This window comes from Psittacula echo (genome assembly GCF_963264785.1).
Source record: "Psittacula echo genome assembly, chromosome: 1".
NCBI classification, from domain to species: Eukaryota; Metazoa; Chordata; class Aves; order Psittaciformes; family Psittacidae; genus Psittacula; species Psittacula echo.
Window position 1 is genome coordinate 47,736,843 of NC_137735.1, and position 17,962 is coordinate 47,754,804.

At 47.1% G+C, this 17,962-nt stretch overlaps 1 protein-coding gene across 10 annotated transcripts in view; it reads right to left on the reverse strand.

Annotated features, from left to right (window-relative positions):
* The window catches only part of TMEM131L (transmembrane 131 like), an 82,831-nt gene extending 68,858 nt beyond the window's left edge, over positions 1-13,973 (reverse strand). For 3 of the 10 annotated variants that reach the window (XM_080637288.1, XM_080637286.1, XM_080637287.1), the window contains exons 1-3: positions 13,752-13,925; positions 13,339-13,409; positions 6,069-6,112 (exon numbers count right to left, since the gene is read on the reverse strand). In XM_080637288.1, the coding sequence (XP_080493414.1) occupies positions 6,069-6,112; positions 13,339-13,409; positions 13,752-13,875 (239 nt within the window). In that variant the 5' untranslated portion in view covers positions 13,876-13,925. Of the gene's footprint in view, positions 1-6,068; positions 6,113-6,254; positions 6,448-6,506; positions 8,230-8,249; positions 8,437-13,338; positions 13,410-13,751 lie in introns of those variants that run through there. The other 7 variants (XM_080637289.1, XM_080637291.1, XM_080637290.1 and 4 more) reach the window with 7 other exon arrangements.
* Positions 13,974-17,962: the final 3,989 nt, after the last annotated feature.

Genomic DNA, 17,962 nt, shown 5'->3' on the forward strand with positions numbered 1-17,962 from the left:
ATTTCTCAAAGTCAGGTTGTCACCCACAGATGACAAAGTCCTTTTTAGGTCAGCATACAAGCCAATGTACAGATCAAACAGTCACCAGGCTCACCATAGGCTTCTTCCAACCCAAGAGGGCTTACAACAGCAAAAGAAATGCATACATACCATCAGGGCTTCTCCAGTTAAAGCAGGCAAGATTTTGACAAGTGGGATTGCAACAGGATATCAATAACAACCTGGCCATGCATCACCTTTAAAGTATTTCAGTTAATGTCAAGTAGGACTTACGCCCAGGACAGAAGCAGGTCAGCTCTTTGCAAAACACAGCAGGGCTGTCCCATTTAGTGACTGTAGTGAAAGGACAAGCAGTAACGGGTTTAAACATGGGAAGTTCAGGTCAGATATATGGAAGAAGTCCTTTACCGTGAGGGTGGTGAGGCACTGGAACGGTTTGCCCAAAGAAGTTGTGAATGCTCCATCCCTGGCAGTGTTCAAGGCCAGGTTGGATGGGGCTTTGAGCAACTTCTGCTACTGTGAGGCTTTCCTGCCCATGGCAGGGGGGGCGGAAGCAGATGACCCTAAGGTCCTTTCCAACCATTCTATGATTTGCCATTAACTCCAGATCATAGAAAGCCATAGCATTAGCTTCTCCGTCTGGTGTGAAACACAGTACAGCAGGCCCAGTCACTGCGCTCATTTCAGAAGTGACTGAAAGCAACTTAAGGACAAATAAATAACTGGATAGCTTGACTCATTTGCTAGCACACAGCATTGTCATACCATGTCCCAGGAACACCATAAACAACAGAACTAAACAGGGTTTTTTTACAACCTGTATCAACGCAACACAATTCTGCAAAAGCAGTGGTATTTTGGAAGAAGCAACACACACAAGAGGACAGCTGTCTCTAACAGCATTTAATACAAAGTTCAGCAAGGCAAAGTTCATCAGTGAATGAATTACAACATATAAAACAGAGACAAAAGATTAAAGCAGCAATAGCTCAACATGCCACCCTGGCTGCTCCTGGTGGAAGCATATGTAAGGGGAGGAAGAGTAACACTGACAGTTCCTTCCAGAACAATTTGTTTCTTCATCTATAAGAGACCCCCCAACTTCATTGGCCTTCTAGCAATTTTCTTCTGTAAGCTGTTTTTTGTTCTAGCTTCACATTACCCTCTGTGTTCCCAAATGTGTTTCTGTAGGGATTTTCACCCAAGCATAACAGGTACGTGTGTGGACACCTCATTTCCACTCCTTTAATTCTCTAGTACACTATGTGAAGTAAATTTCATTTCTTTAGGCACCCAGAAAAACTTGAAATTAGTAGTCCCTTGGTGATTTGGTGAAACTGTAAGTAGGATACAACCGCAGTGACTTATCAAGTAAAACCAAAAGTTAACCAATAGCGAAGCAGGTTTGGGTACAACCCAGTAAAAACACCCATTCCATGCATACTGTAGAAATGTGTTGCTATACACAAGTGCATTAATGTTAACTAAAATGCTTCTTCCACACGAAAGGCAGCTTTTTTGCCTTTTTTTTTTTTTAATACACACAGGATTTCTGCTTCTTTTGTAAAGAAATAATAATTAAAACTATTAACAATTTAATAAAAGCAAATTTCACTATCACAAGTCAGGATCAAGCATATATTCTAGGAAGTCTTCATGTAATAGGGAGGTAAATTTAATGACAATCTAAATGATCGTGGTACTCAATACAAGCTTAGGTTGAAAATGTTAATTTAGGATGGTACCTTTCAAACAGTTCAAGCACTCACTGATACTATCAAAACTATCTTTCAGCTCTTCATTTCAAAACACTTCCTCAATGGATACCCAGTTTGACTTTAATAAAAATGTTTAAAAAGTAAGCAACATAAAACATTGTTTTTCTTATAATTTGGATTTCTTTTTCTGGCACATAAATCAATTTTTATTTTTTATTATCAATTTTCAGTAAAAAAAAAAAAAGCAGAAGGAAAAAAATCCAGTTGATTCTAACCTATTTTTTCAGTCTTCATTTCCTGGCTTAGCCACCAGCCAAGCCAGTTATCTGGTACATAGGCCAGTACCACCAGTCCCTTGCCATTACTGCTAAAGAACTGGACTGTTAGAGTTATGGCACTAAGACCACAGGCTTTGTTGAAGGACTAGTCCCCCTCTGAAGCGTCTTAACAGTCCATCCACAGCACCAGACTCATCTATGTCTCGACTGGAGATGAGATAAAGCTCTGGCCAGTGAGAAATTGCCAGATGTGACCTCACTTGAAGCAGGCGCACCCTCCCCAGCCACTCTGGATTCCTCCTGAGGCAAATGTTATAAGCACATCTCTTGAGTATCCGCTAAACCCCCAAGTAATTTTGCAGTCAATGCACCTTAACTCCTTTATTGTCTCTCAGGCAACCATTAAGCTACTCCCTTGCTACCTTTACCTTCCAATTTCTCTTCTGTGTCTGGAGAGCTGCTTCAGGGACGCAGCAAAAATCACAGGATTAGGAGTAATCAATCCCACTTGGTAACCAGGAGAGGTCAAAGTGCCAGGCACCAGCTGCCGCTCCGGGGCTGCACTACCACCCTAGCAAGAACCCACTGGGAGCTGATACCATCTACTTCCCCAGGCAGTTCCAATCCACAGGGTCAAACGCTCTCCCAGTGATCACAGGCAAAAGTTCAACAGAAATGCTTGACTGAGCTAACTGCATCACATTTATCATTTTCCTAGCAGCTGATACCTATCTACTCAAAGCAAAATATGCCCTGACTGTCACAGGTAAGGGCTGGAAATTGTCCTTTTACCAATTACACACCACACTCCTCGTTTTGTATGGCTTTCCTTTCTCATGGACTATTAATGCACATCACATATTAAGAATGCATGCTCCTCATCTTGAGTACAGCAGCCGAGTACAGTGCAAATGTTACTTAACATGTCAGCTGGGAAACTGGATCCCCAAAGGCCTTTCTCCAGAAGTCCTCAAAACCAAGGATTAATAGTGTCATACATGTGAAAACTTACTTTTTCTTTTGGCAGTCCAATGTCTACTTCCTTGCAGCGGAGAGCTGAAAATTTTGGTAGCACCATTTGTGCACATCACCTCACAGTACTGTCCCTTTACCTGTGCCTGACTTCTGCATTTGACTCGTTCTGCTGCTTTAGCAAATGCCTAATAAAAATCAAGCACCTAACTCCTCAAAATTTGCTACTGCCAGCTGTGGCAAGTGAACAGCCACCAGTGTGAAGGGGGGTGGGAGACAACAACCACACAAAAAGCCAACACCCACAAAAACCCAAACCAAAACAACCTTTCTGTCAACACCTGACATTGACTGTCTTCTAATAAAACTTCCCGAGCCACAGTTGTTCTTGGAGACACACTTTTACTGCTGACCTTCAAATGCAAGGAACATTTTGTTAAGGAAACTAAGCTTTTTTCAATAGGTTAATCCAAATATACGTGGCTCTAATTCTGTCAAAGACTGTGGCCTGAAGCAGTACATCCAACAACTCAAGTATCTACTGTCCAGCATTTCTTATTTCAGAGTCTGATCCAGAGAGACAAAATAGCAGAAAGCAATCTGTGGTAGCACCCAAGCAACCAGGGAATAGGATGGAAATTAGGAGTTGCTAATTACCTTTTTCTGACTCAGGGCAGCTGCAAACCACAGCCCTCCAAATCAACCACTTCTCACTCCCCTCTGAAATAGCTCTTTACAAAAACTGCTATTTTGACAATGACTTTTTACCTCCATGCAAACTTCCGTATTTGTTAAAGCTAAACCTGAGGCAGAAATAGTGAGACGACATCCTCCCCCCTTCTGCACTTGCCACAAAAACAATAGCAAACCAAAAAGCCCACCACAAGTGGAAGCTCCTGTGATGCACATGCACAGGAAGTCAGTTTACAGTCTGTTAATACGTTACTCTTTTTTTTGGTTTAAAGTAGGTTAGCAAGCTCCCAAGAGAGCCCATTAACCTAGAATTAAAAACAGAATAAACCGATGTTTTGGGAGAAGACTTTCTCCTTTGTGCCCCAAGATGCCAAATTACACTTTCTTCAGCTCTGCGAAAAATTCTGTTTTCTCTATCTCCACTAACTTCTTTTCACACCGCTACTTTAAGGTGCTTTGCTTCTATGGGCTTCAAATCAAATTTCAGTAGCTTTAGCTGATTTCCCTAGGGCACGCTGGCAGACAATGACATAGAGATGCTGCAAGCTCTCAGGTTTTGCTGCTACAGGAAAAGGAAATCCCCATGATTTCACCATATAGTAATACAAGCTAAGGGAATGAAAGTTAATCTGGAAAAATTCTAGTCTTTTTAATGTACCTTTGCTAGGTATTCTTTATAAAGTCTACACTATAACATTCCTTCAGTATACAGAGCACACACAGATTGGTGTTTATATATGGCAGCAAACCAGAACAGTTTAAGAGATGCGCAAAGCCTAGTGTCTGTTTAGGCAAGTTTCCTGAAGCATTTCAGTATGACAATAGAAGGATGTTTCCATTCATGCAAGTGAACCTCGTAAGCTTTACTTACACAAACAAGTTCATTTTTGGAAATAATTACTAGAAAAATCTTTAAGCACCTGAATGACAAGAAAAAAGTCAAACCACTTTTTCCTATTTCCTGAGTCTCATAAACTATTTATCTTTCAACAATATTTTTATTATTGCTATAGTAGCCCGTTACTCCACCCACTTCCAGAGAAAAACAGGCAGGTAGGTATTTTTTCCCTGAGCTACATCTCTGCCTACTAATGAAAAAACTCAGAAATCACTTTAAGTACAGCATTTGAGACGGCTGTCTTCTCACTACCTCTCAATAAAGAGAGCATGCAGTGAAAATGTAACACCAAAACCCACTCTAGTCCCCAGATGAAAATCAGGGAAAATGCCAGCTCTCAATGGTTTATCCTTCTTTTTGCAACAGGAGGAGGAAAACCACAAGCCATCAGCACCAGCTGTCAAAGGCATCAGTAATTGTCCCACCCTGTTTTGATACCACTTTTGTCACTCCCATGGCCATGAGGCACAGGAGCCCTAACGTGATGCTGGGTTCAGACAAGAAGGCTCTCAATGGGGCAGAAGGAGAGAGAGGAAAGCTGTGCAAAGAAGTGTTACAGTGCTTCAGGTCAGACCAAACTCATTATTACCATCCACTTCCCACTCCCAGGCTTACCCCTTCTGCCAGCTGCCAACAAGGCTTGTGTTTTATCAGATCTATTGGCTCTCAAAGCCAAGCTAAGGGCATGGAGATAAATGAGAAAAGCATTTCTGGCTAAATGCAGCCATCAGAGCACAGTGGTGTTACACATGTTTATTTTAAGTCTTGTGATCTTTCTGGCTGGCATGGCACCGAAAGCTGTATCCACATTAACACATACCAAAGGAAGGAAGTGTTTCACTGGTAGATGTCCAAGCATTTTAATCTCGTCGCTCAGAGGAAACAAAATGTGTATTTAGAAAAATAATCTGTGATGCTATTTACCCAACCCTTCAAAACAGTGGAGGCCTGATATTATCAGAAACAGCAGAGTTGAGGCTATGGTTCTTAAGAGCTTTTATTTTTTATCTGATTTCAAGAAATAAGGCAGAATATTTATTGTTCCACAGCAAGATACTAGTAAGCTTTTGGCTTTAAACCTTCTTTACCCTTCTCCCTGCCTTGGTACAAATTACAACTCCCAAGATTACTTATGTTCGCAAATTTTGGAATGGAAAACTGTCCTCTTGTTTAAATAAATTCACTACAAAATATACAATAGAGTAGAATTAATAAACACAGGGTTGTGGGGTTTTTTTTGTGTAAAAGCAAATGCACCTTAGAATAAGAAGGAGATGCAAGAGAACATTTCAGTCTTCCATATGCTGCACACTATTTGCTTGTTTTGCTAAGAGATTAATATCAACATTAGTTGAGAAAATAGCAAGCTGCAAGTAATGAAAATCTATTTAATATGCAGCAGAAAAAATAATTTTTATTAGTTTGCCCAATTACATTTCAGTATTTCCTAAAGCAAAAAAACACAAAACCAGTTTCACTACTCTTTGTTTTCATTTGAGTTTTGCTTACCTTTGCTCTTGTGGATGCTCTTCCACATCCTCCTCCAAATCAGCCTGACAAACAGAGAAAATACTATGTAAGAATCTCAGAACTGCAACAGAGTACACCGTACATATGTACCATTTTTAACTCCACTGAAGATGGACTCTCATGAGACTTGCTTGCAAAACAAACTCAGAAATATAGAATTCCTACACAGATTCCTTGATGATTCCAGTAAGGTGCTGGCCATCCCATCTGAGGTTTCAGCTCATTTTGCCAAGACAAACGGTGACTTAACATGGCTGCTCCATTATTTTTTTCCCCAAGTGTTCATTGAACACTCATTTTTCCACTTATACAAATGAATCTATACAAAATTCTGCTCACTCACACAACTTAAATCTAAACCCATCAGTTGTCCTCAAACTACAGAAAGACTATTTTCTCCACCTTCAAATTACTTACCCCCATCAGTAAATTTCATTAGTGAGTGCCTGAGAAAATAGGATGCAGAATGCCTTGGAACTCAGACCAAGCGGTAACGCCAAAAGCAATGGCGAGGTACCACACTCCAACAGGAACCACAAGATCCCAAATCCACATCTCATCAGTGATCAGCAGCACGTAAAGAAACCAGAGAGCGCAGAAGCTTTAAACACAACAGCTTAGCTCAGTTGCTGGACCAAAGCAATTTTTGAGAGATGCAGTTAACACACTGTGCCAGCTTGCAGTTCACAACTAACCACTTAGAGCTGTCTACAGAAATGAACTCAAGTGTTGGTTCAACGAGCTCCCTGCAGGAAAACCATTTAAAACAAGCAGGTAGCTGCTCTGAACCAGCCAAGATCTCCAGGAAAGCTTTAGGTACAACTCAAAATGGAACATGTTACAGCCACCCAACCGGCGCTGATGAAACCAGGGACAACTTTAGGGAGATTAACATTTTTCAGGAAGAGGTCACAGTTATCCTGCCAGGAACAGCTGGTAAGTTTTCCCAGCTACCGCTTCTGGTTTCACAAGACGTAAGCTACAGACCGTAGCAATGAAAAGGTACGGGGGGCAGCGGGGAAAAAGACTTTCAAAATTAAATGAATGCACCTTCCACCACCCCTCCTACACATTTCCCACGTAAGTGCATCACGGAACAGGCCCCAAGTCACCAGCTTTGACTCTTGCTCCTATTTGCACTACATACTAGAAAAAGAAAAAAGAAATCACCTGCACAAACACTGAACATCTTTCTACAGGCTTCAGATGCTTAAGCAGACCAGGCAGCCCTACTTGTGTACTCAACAGGGCAGGCAGGATTTCTGAACACTTGAGCCTCATGCAGGGGGGAAAAAATGGCAACCATACAAAGGCAGCAAATATGGTTAATAATAATAATATTAATAATTCACACTACAGCTAGAATAATGATAATATGGCTAGAATTATTATAGCTCTTGCCAGAAGCTACCAGATGTATCTAAGCGTCAATCTTTTTGCCACAAGCAGCTCATCCAACAGCAGTAGCAAAGCCTTCACCATAGTATAACCTAATCTGCAACTAGACTGACAAGTTAATCTGAGGATTTGACGATCTTTCTGTATGCATGCCCTTAAAGAGTGTTTGGAGACACCATGGTAATTGCCCAGGATCTGCAACATCACACGGCACTTCAGCACAGACCTGCTTACCTACAGGTCCTAGCTCCTGCTTCTCATGATCACCCAGCCACCTCCTCCAACAACCCAGCTAAGCCTTACTGTTAGACCCTACAAGTAGGGCACAACATAAACCCAACTTCTCAAGGCTCCTTTTGAACTTCAGAACCTCAGTACATACCAAGCAGAATTAGAAAACTCCTCATCCACACCCTCCAGAAACAGCTTCTCTGCCACAACAGGCTGCCGAGCTAGCCTCATTTTAAACGGCTTAACTCCTCCTTTAAAAGGCTTAACATCTGCCAGGCATCAGAAACCTGTGTCTCTGTCACTATACGGTGCTCACCCTTAACACTAGCTATCTTGCCACTTCTCCTTTTTGCTTTTTCTCAAGCAACAATGACAAAAACTTCCCCAGTCTATAATGCAGCCACAGTATAAAAGATCAACTGTGCAAGAAAAAAAGTAATTACAGAAAGAAAAATTACCCTCGACTCTTAAGCATGCACAGAGTTCCATGTCTTCTGTCCTCTATATGTCACAGGCTACACGTATACTTACACTAGGATTAAACAACAACACAAGCTTTCTTAAACTACCATAGGACCAGACAAGTAGCACAGGCGGATGGGAGAAAGCGAGCAGCTCTAAATCTAAAATGCAGGTCCCAGCAGCCTCTCCATGACACGAAAAAAAAAATCCGCTTCCTCCAAACCTCATCCTGAATATGGGCAGGTGCTTATCTTTGCACTAGAACGCCCCTGAAAGTGCCCCTCTCATGTCACACAAGTGTTGAGAGCCTGGGCTGACAGCTTCTGCATAATCTGCACGGCCAACCAGCCCCAAGTCCTATCAGCACCATCCAGAAGCTCAGCTGGGAGGCTGAAGGAGCCCTTTAACAGCCCAAAGAGGAACCTAATTCCCACCCAAGTCTGTCTTGGGCTTTCACACAAACTGTGTGCCTTCTGACAAATCCTGCTTTGAAGTCAGTGACTCCGTACATTTAATTTGTGCATAGCTGATGGGATGCGCCTCTGTTAATAACATACTGCAGTGCTACATATCTCAGATACATAAGCAAGATCAAGGTCCTCATCAGCTTACGAAACCAGCAGAACAATTAACCTTATTACCCCTGAGCTGCACTGAAGAACAGGAATGGAAGATGAGCTGCTACTACATGTGAAAAGAAAAAACGATACAATAATCTTTCAGAACTGAGCAGAACCTTTAAAGTAAAAACTCAGGCAGCAGCGCTGTATTTGCCCAGCATCTGTAACAATACAGTAAATATTGTGGCATCTTTCTCTTCCTCCAAAATTCAAGCGCCCTAAACATTATCACAGTAAAATGAAATATCTGTCACTGTAATCTCCTATCTGCAAGCAAACTGAAACATACACAAGGCATTCCTCTAATGAAACATCTCACTCATCTCCTACATGCAATGTGCAGGAATGGCAGAAAACCCATCACAGCGGACAGGCATGGCACTGACACCAAAAAAGCGTTTGGTCTATGTTGCCTTTGATGACTTACTATTATTTTCAATCGTGACATCAAGACCTACAATTTAACTTTCATTTCATTTTAAAGTAGTTCCTCCCTCAAAAGTGAAGAGGCTGAAAGGAAAGCGCTGCATGCTCTGCTCTGCAGGTACCCAACCCACTTGCCCATGCCTTCAGATGCTCGCAGCAATCACCCACACAGTGCTTGTCCTTTCATACCCTCGTGGCAGTGGAGGCAGCAGGCCCTGTACCCTTACTGTGCTTTTCATTGAGCTCTTTCCTCTCCTCTCCAGCAAAAAAAAATATGACTAACTGCCTTTCAGTTTTGCACTGAAGTGCTCCACCACGGCTGCTCCTATTTGGAGCTTTTTCAGCCTTTAATGGTGAAGGGCTTAGGTGTCAAGTCCTACACAAAGGAGCTTTTTTCCCAAGCATTTTACTTAAGTAAGTATTAACAAGTTACAAACAACCAACCAAAACCACAAAATTATAAGGAGTCTGAATAAAAACCACAACTGCTCTAATCAAGCTTCTCACACTTGAGATTTTCTGTGTCAAAATCCCACTGGTTTTCCAAGCATCTCCCAACCACCAGGGCAGGCAAGGCTCTACATTTCTCCACAGCAAGGACAAATGATGGGAAGAAAAATAAAATCAGAAACCCAGTCACCCACCACAGGGACATTTGCTCTGGAGTTCCAGGTGAAGGACAGCAAGGTGGCTGCCTCACACTTCACACCACCTTCAAAGAGAAACAGGACCTGGGCACAAAAGAATACAGACACCACATCTGACTGGGACACCCAGCCTGTCTCAAAGCAAAAAGGGAACCCAGGAAGAGACATTAAAATGCTGGAGGAAGCTGCAGACCAATGGAAGACTGTCAGCATGCTAGATACAGGCAGCTGCTCCTCAGCTCCAGCATGCAAGCCCACGCACACCCTTCAGGCTCGGCTGTGGAGCAAGAGCAGTAGGTGAGCCATCCCCAGACAGCTCTGCAGGCTTCAGAGGAAGCCAAACTCAAAGGATCACAAGCATAAGGGGGTAAGAAAAAAGAAAAGCACAAACACGTGTGAGAGGGAAGCTGGGAGGGGGCACGCGAGAAGCACAAACAATGAAAGGGAAGCAAGAGGAAACAGAAGGTAGAACGACCAACCCGGGTGGAGGCGCGGGGGCCCTGGGCGGCTGCGCTCCAGCATGCAAATTCATGCAGTTCACGTAGACAAAGCGATGCTGCGAGAGGCCTAGAAAGCAACTACAAATATTAAAACGCTTTGCTTCCCCCTCCCTTGCCTCCTAACACGATGTCTTTATTCAGTATGCGCTCTTGGAACAAAAGCACGCGCCGGCAACCTGACGGCTGAATGGGCTACCAACCCATCCAACTTTCACCCTCAAATTCTGCAGGCAGCAAGGAATGCTCAAAACTGCTCTGTCACAGGCAGCTGACGATGCATGGAAAATAAGATTATAGTGCAAAGTCATGACAGAAAGGGAAAACATCCATCAGACAGCATTGGTAACCCACCAGAAGCAGGCAGATCAGCTGGACAGACAGGGCATATCCCTGCCTGGAGCCTGCAACACACAGGCGAGAAGGAGACACTTTGGGAGAGGAGCATGCACAGTTCCCTCTCTAGATTTTTCACTTCCATATGCAAAGTCCTTGCCCTCCTGTGCCACACTCCCTCCTGCCCTCCTCCAAAAGGGAACAGGAAGAACCAGATCGAGAAACCACGGCACTTCCCATTCCCAAAGTCTTTAAATATCCCATCTTTAAATACATGAATTAACCAACCTTCAGATACTCCCTATCAAACAATATTTATTATCCACTCAAAAGCAAGGAAGCTGTTCCTCTTACTAGACCCTCACCATCGCATTGCCACTGCTGTGGTACGCAAACACTAGGGAACAACCCTCTGTGAGGGTTTAAGTGAGAAAGTCTGGTTTTGCAAGGAGGAGAATATGGACAACCTCCTTGCAGAAGTGAGGCTGACCATCTTATTTTAGTGCATAAGCATAAACCTCTTGTAGTTTAAGCATGCCTCTAAAAAAGAAAGGGCAGTCAAGGGTTAATGGATGAAGTGATTTTCCAGGTCTCCAGCATCTCTGCTGATGCCCCTCACCAACCCAGCAGAGTCAGCTGGGAGGGTGACGATGCTGAACTGCCTTCAGCACTTCACAGACACCAGAGAGGAGTGTGGCAGGGTGGGTAACCCTCGACTCCTTAGCCACTCAGGGAAGAGCCACAACCAGCAATCACAGAGCAATGCCATGGAAACACTCCATGGAAGGGGTGTTGAAGGGTCCCTTGCCAATAGTATCTGCACAGGCTAAGAGAGGTCTCCTTTCATTCTCCCTGACAACTAGAAACGGCGGCTTCAAATTCAGCCACAGACACCAAGCCCACAAGGTAAGAGAAATCTGGGCATCAGGCTTGGGCCTGGAACCAAGCTTTGGTCTTAAAACTGTGTTTGAGGAAGCCAGGCCCTTCTGCTTCAGCATGAGCAGTCACGGATACATCAGATGCTGCTGTGGTCCCCACACCAGGAGGGGAAAGGCATGCAAAACAGCTGATGCACCACCAGTGCTCAGGAAATGGTTCATCTGGCTTTTAAAATCCACCTTGTATTTCAATGAGCCTATTGCAATTTTCACTCCTCACTCTGCCACAGCTGAAACCAGAAGACCTGCTTTCTTTCCTGCATACCAACCACAGCATCTACAGAAACGACAGAGGAGCAGAGCAGCAACCTCAGCTTTGCCTTTCATGGCTGCAAGGACTCGGCAGAACCATACGCTCAATCACACCAAGTTCATGGGCCATTCGTGCCTGGTCTTCCTTCAGCCCCACCACAGCTCATTTTTATGAGGATGCTCAAGAACAGTGTTTTCCAAGTGGACCTAATCTCCTCAGGAAGTAAACATCACGTCATCATCAGTCAGTTGCAGCTTCACTATGAGAAGTGACCATAAAGGACTGCATTACATGCTTCTACATCTAATGCATCTTTATGTCTTCAAGGTAAAGAATGCAAAAGCAAAAGGTCGAGTTCTCTCAGCATCCCTGGGCACAGAGACTGCACCTTCCCTTAACTACGACTGTATCGGCACCAAACAAATTCTGAACAGTGTAGCATATATATATACAATCATTTGCATATACAGTAGGTGACACTTTCATAACACCACAATACAAATTGCTGGGCCCTGGTAAGCAGCATCAATCGTAGCTAGCTGAGGAAAGAAATAACACTTCTGCTCTTTTTCCCCTATGTTAATAGGTATCAGCAGCTGAGCACTAAACAGAGAATGATATAATGGCTTAAGAGAAATAAATTACCCTCTTTTCCTTCCCTCACATAAGATGATGTCCCCAAGGACTGCTTCTTCCATTTACGAGCCTGGTGCCTTGAAGTCTAGGAAGGCCCAGCTCAACATATGGCAGAGTCCATGAGTGCAAGTTAAATGACTGCCTCAAATGCCAACAACTCCAGACCACCGCCTCCATCCCGCACAGCACCCCTCCTCGCTCACCAGCCCACCCCTGCCTTTTACCATCGCCGCTCCTCTTGCCAGCACAGAATTGAATAAACCTCATTAGCGCTCAACAGCAGCAGCTAAACAAAACAGAAATGAGCTAGGATAGGAGAGGGGCAGCATCAGAAATGATGTGTCATTTGGGGTGGGAGGGGGAAGAAATGGCTTCACCTGAGCAGGTGCGAGATAGAAATACAAAATACACGGTATTCCTTGTACACACATCCAGTATTTACCGTGCCCTATTGCATTCATTAAAGAAAGGAGGCAGACAGAGAAAACGGGGGGAGGAAAGGGAGGAACACTGGGGAAGAGGGAGGAATAAAGCCTCAGAACCCCACCTTCATTCTCAGCCCGGTAACGGCAAGGCGCGGGGAGGGGGAAGCCGCGGCGGCGACGGGGCTGTGGCGTGTGACAGCGGGCAAGGCCGCCCCCGATCGCCCCTCGCCGCGGCCCCACACCCGCCCCCCGGCCCCACACACTCCCCCCCCTCACCCCGGGGCCCCGTAATGGCTCCTGACCCCCCGGGTCTCGTCCCCACTTCACTCTCTCCACCCCGGCCCCAACCATCGCCGCCCCCCCCCCAAGCGCCCCCTCACCTGTGCGGGCAACAGGAGCTCCCCCTCCTCGGCCTGCCACAGCTCCACCACGCCGGGGATGGGCTCGATGGCTGCAGGGGCAGAGAGAGAAACCGCGGGTGGGCCGGCCGCGCTCGCAGGGGGTCGGGAGGCCGGAGCCCGCAGGCAGCGGCCCGGGTGCGGGGCAAGCCCGCAGCGACGCGGAGCCGGGCTGACACTGGGGCGGAAGAAAGGGTGTGGGGGGAGGCTGCGAGCCACGTCCCGTCTCCCTTTGTGCCCCCGGGGCTGCCACCGCGGCAGCCGCCCGAGGGAAGGCGGTGGGGGCGGCAGCCGCCCGAGGGAAGGCGGTGGGGGCGGCGGCCGCTCTCGCACACCCGAGGGGCGCAGCTGCTGCTGCTGCGGCGCCCCCCACTCCCTCCCTCCGGTGCGCTCACCTTGCCCCTGCGCCTCACCGGGTCGGAAGCAGGGCAGGAGGACGTGGAAGACGCCGAGTAGGAGGTTCATGGCGGCGGCCGCGCGGCAACAGCCGCTCTGCTGCGGGTAGCGAAGCCCCGCCATGCCGTGCCGCCCCGTGCTGCGGCTGGGCGGGGGCGGTGGCGCGGGCGGGGCCGGGGGCACCACGCCGCCACGCCCACCGCCACGCCGCGCGGCTGCGCGCCCCCGAGACACGCCTCGGACACGCCCCCTCCGCCCCTCTCTGGCCACGCCTCCCGGCGGCGGCAGCGCCGAGCGCATGGCGCGGGGCCAGGCGCGGGTGCCCGAGCTCGGGGAGGCAGCGGGGGCCTCGGGGAAGGACGGTGCCGAGTCGGGGTTGCGGCCGCGTTTGTGTGTGTGCGGCTGGGGCGTGGTTTGAGGTGGGAGCGGGAGCTGCCCGCCACCCCTTATCCCGTGCGCTGACATCGATGCCATCCGTTACCCCGTGCGGGATGTGGGGACATCGGTGCTGCCGTGCTGTTTCAGGGGGAAAAAGAGCGAAGGATGGAAAGCAGGGTGCAGCACGAAGGGGGAGGGGAAGGCACGGAGAGGAAAGCTGAACGGAGGGGCAGAGGGGAAAAGAAAACTCAAATATCCCCGGTGATCCGGTGACCTGCGCGTGCAGATGTTCCTGGGGAAAGTGCTGCCAGGCTTGCGGCCGGTATGCGGTTGGGAAAAGAAACGGGCGGAGGAGTTTATCTGCCTCAGTATTCCTTGCTGCTTACCGGCGCTGCGCATCAGCGGATTTCATCTGCTGTCGTTTTCTGTTTGGGTTCTCAGTAACTGCCCCGGTGCTTGGTGGGTCTCTGATGGTTGTGGCGTTTATAAAACACAAGTGTAGAACAGAGCCCAGCGGAAGCAGCATGTGCTGCTCATGCAGTCTTAACACACGTTGTCTCACATGCCCTTCTTAAACACTTGTCCCTTTTCCTCAAAAAATAAACTCTCAGATACTTAAATTACAGAGGAAAACTGTTGTTAAACGAGTTCTGCAAACCTTGAGGAAAACAGAAAACAAATACTCTGCTAACAAGGTTTGCACAAGCCCAGGATTGCATTTGGTTCTCTCCTTACTGATCGCACATAGTAACTCACATAAACAATGGAAACACGGTGTTTACTCACTGAAGGCTTATAAATAAAGCCAAGCAAGTAACAAAACCCATTTTCATCTCTGGACTGAGACAGCATATGAGGCCATGGGAGACCTTGGTCTCCATCAGCAGTGGGATAGCTACCCCACGCCTGCTCCGCTTAGCAGCAATGAAAGCTTTTCCCACCCGGAAGCCACCCAGGTTTGGCCAGAGGTGAGGCTGGCCTGCATGCGGGCAGCGCGTCTCTCCTCCTGGCAAACACACTGCTGACCTGCTCCCAAAAGGACAAGACTTTGGTGTCTTCCAGCATTGCACAACAGCTGACATATGGTGATGAAGTCTTGTTTCCTGCCCACATCCTCCTCTCGCTTTCCTCTCTTCCCCCCTTTTTCTTGCTCTCTGCCTGTTAGATGGGTCTTCTATGTTCCAGCCCGTCTCTCTGCGCTGTTGCACGTGCTTCCCCATGCACAGGCAGAGGAGCGAGTGCTCTGGCACACCCCATGGCACTCCTCTGCCTGCACCCCAGGTTGCCCAGGGCTTGCAGAGAAACAGCACTGTTTAAAACAGGAATGGCTGGATGTTCGTCTGCCAGCAGACATGCAGCCATGCTTGGACAGGTGCTTGAATAGCTGCTTTAGAGAGAAAAAGGGTTATAACGGCATAAACTTCATATAGCAATACCATCAAGGGGCTGCATGGCACCGGGAGCCTTTTGTGCATTCAGCAGGGAGCTGTTCCCACCATTTTTTTTCAGCTGGTCCCGGTTGGAACACCAGTTAGAGCCATAGACTGGTACTATTGTAAATTATTAGCTTTTTCTCATAGAGTTTTTAAAAACCAGTGTCAGCACGAGCTGAGGGGTTTGCCTGTCTGAGTCTAGAATTCAACTGTGTTTTCCATGTCTGCAGAATGGGGTCTGGCTGGCAGTGGGTAGGTGCATAGAGGAAAACTGTCCTAGGCAATCTTGAGGCTGGTTTAGCTGAACACAGTTTAAAGTGTTAGGTGAGAGAGGTGGTCTGAGCTGCACTTCAGGCCAGGACCAGGCCTACCTGGGAGACACTTCCCCTGTGGAAAGCAAGGGGCATGCTCGCAGCTTTGGGAAGGATGAAGGGAGGCTGTAAGGCTTTCTGCAGTCATGGTAGAGGCACCCCAACTCCATGGCACGGCTGAACACACTGCTTTCTGGAGGCCTTTTTGGATGCAATGGGCAGGACTGGGAGGAAATCAGGGCCACGATGCAGAACACTGCAATCAGATGGGGAGATAACATGTTGTGTAACAGACATCAGATGGGAGCGGGCAACCTAATTACATTCCCGCTCTTGTGCCTGTGTGCATCCCTTTACCAGCAAAATATGCCTGGGACTGTTCTTCAAGTGCAAGATGAAATGAAATTAAATGAAATGTACCTGCTGCTAACTGCTCCGAGATGCTCCCGAACCAGCCCCAGGAAAGCCTGGAGAGCTGCCACTCACCGTTCGGGGGCTCAGGGGAAGACAGGGCAGGGATGATGCTGGGTGAGCAGAGGAGAAGGGAAGCCGAGAGGGAAGCTTTTCCTCTCAAGTAAGGCTCAGAATTACTTCAGAGGGTTGGAGCACTTCTATAAATTCAGGCTAAGAGAGCTGGGCTTGTTCAACCTGGAAAAGAGAAGGCTCCAGGGAGACCTTAGGACAGCCTTCTAGTACCTAAAGGGGGCTCACAAGAAATGTGGAGAGGGACTTTTTACAAGTGTATGTAGTGACAGGGCAAGGGGGCTTTAAACTGAGAGAGGATAGATGTAGATAGATATAAGGAAGAAGTTCTGTACTATGAGGGTGGTGAGACACTAGCACAGATTGCCCAGAGAAGCTGTGGATGCCTCATCTCTGAAGTGTTCAAAGCCAGGTTGGATGGGGCTTTGAGCAACGTGGTGTAATGGAAGGTGTCCCTGCCATGGTAGGGGGGTTGGAACTGGATGAGTTTTAAGGTCCCTTTCAACCCAAACCATTCTATGATTCTGCAGTTGTAAGAGATGGGATATTTTGGTTTCTCCATGCCAAAACACCTGCTTTTATTTGCCTTGGTTGCACAGGAGGGGCTCCGAGACCTGTGTCCCACAGCAACTATTGCCCATTGGTTTCTGCCACCCCATTTTCTCTCAGCCATAGTTGGTGGGTGCTGGTCTCACACTCCCCTAGGGAGGTTTTGTATCCTCCCACAGTGCAGGGGGCTGGTGCTGCACCTCCTTGCCCACAGCACTGCCTGCAGGAGCTGGCATGTGACATGCAGCCCCTCTCTCTGCTCACATCTCCCTTAGGCAGCCTGGGCACCCCTAACACCACATCCATCACCATCTGGTTGTGCGCACATCGGTGCTGCTGCCAACGGTTTTCCAACTGCATCCGACCTACATTCACTGCCGCCTCACCAGTGCAGCTCGGTTTTATTTAGAGCAGCCTCACTCCTCTAGAATCACTGTGGACAGGGAGGTGAGAAAGAGCTTGGTGTGCAGCGGGGGGAAACAAAGGCTGCCGGCATGTCCCTGCTGGCCCTCTTTGACAGGCCACCACAGTACTCTTCCATTCCACAGGAATTAGTGACTAATACCGAGCAAATAGATTCATCCCACTCAACCTGGAAAAACAAACAACTAAGACATTTGAATGAGGAATGATGGGAGATGCACCAGGAGGGGATGGTCCTGCCGCATGAACCCAGCATGGACCAGTCCGTGCAGCTCCTTCAGCTACGTGCAGATGTGTCAGTGCATTTCCAAAGCTTGCAGACCTATTGACAATGCTGTTTCCAGCTAGGGAAGAGTTTTTTGATGCTGTACATATACTTACTATTCATGCAGAACAAATCCCTGTGCTGGCATACTTTAAGATCTTTAACTTTGTTTTCAGTAGTAGGATGTGCTGCTGAAGTATTTACTTTTTACTGTTTCCCTTGCCCTTGAGTTACAAGGAAAAGGAGCTGCGTTTTACCTACAGCAAACTGGAGATACTGCTATAAACTTCTGCAAACCATAAAGCACACAGCAATTAATCCAGCCCTAGATGCCATTACAAATCCCCATTGCTTTCAGCATGGGAATC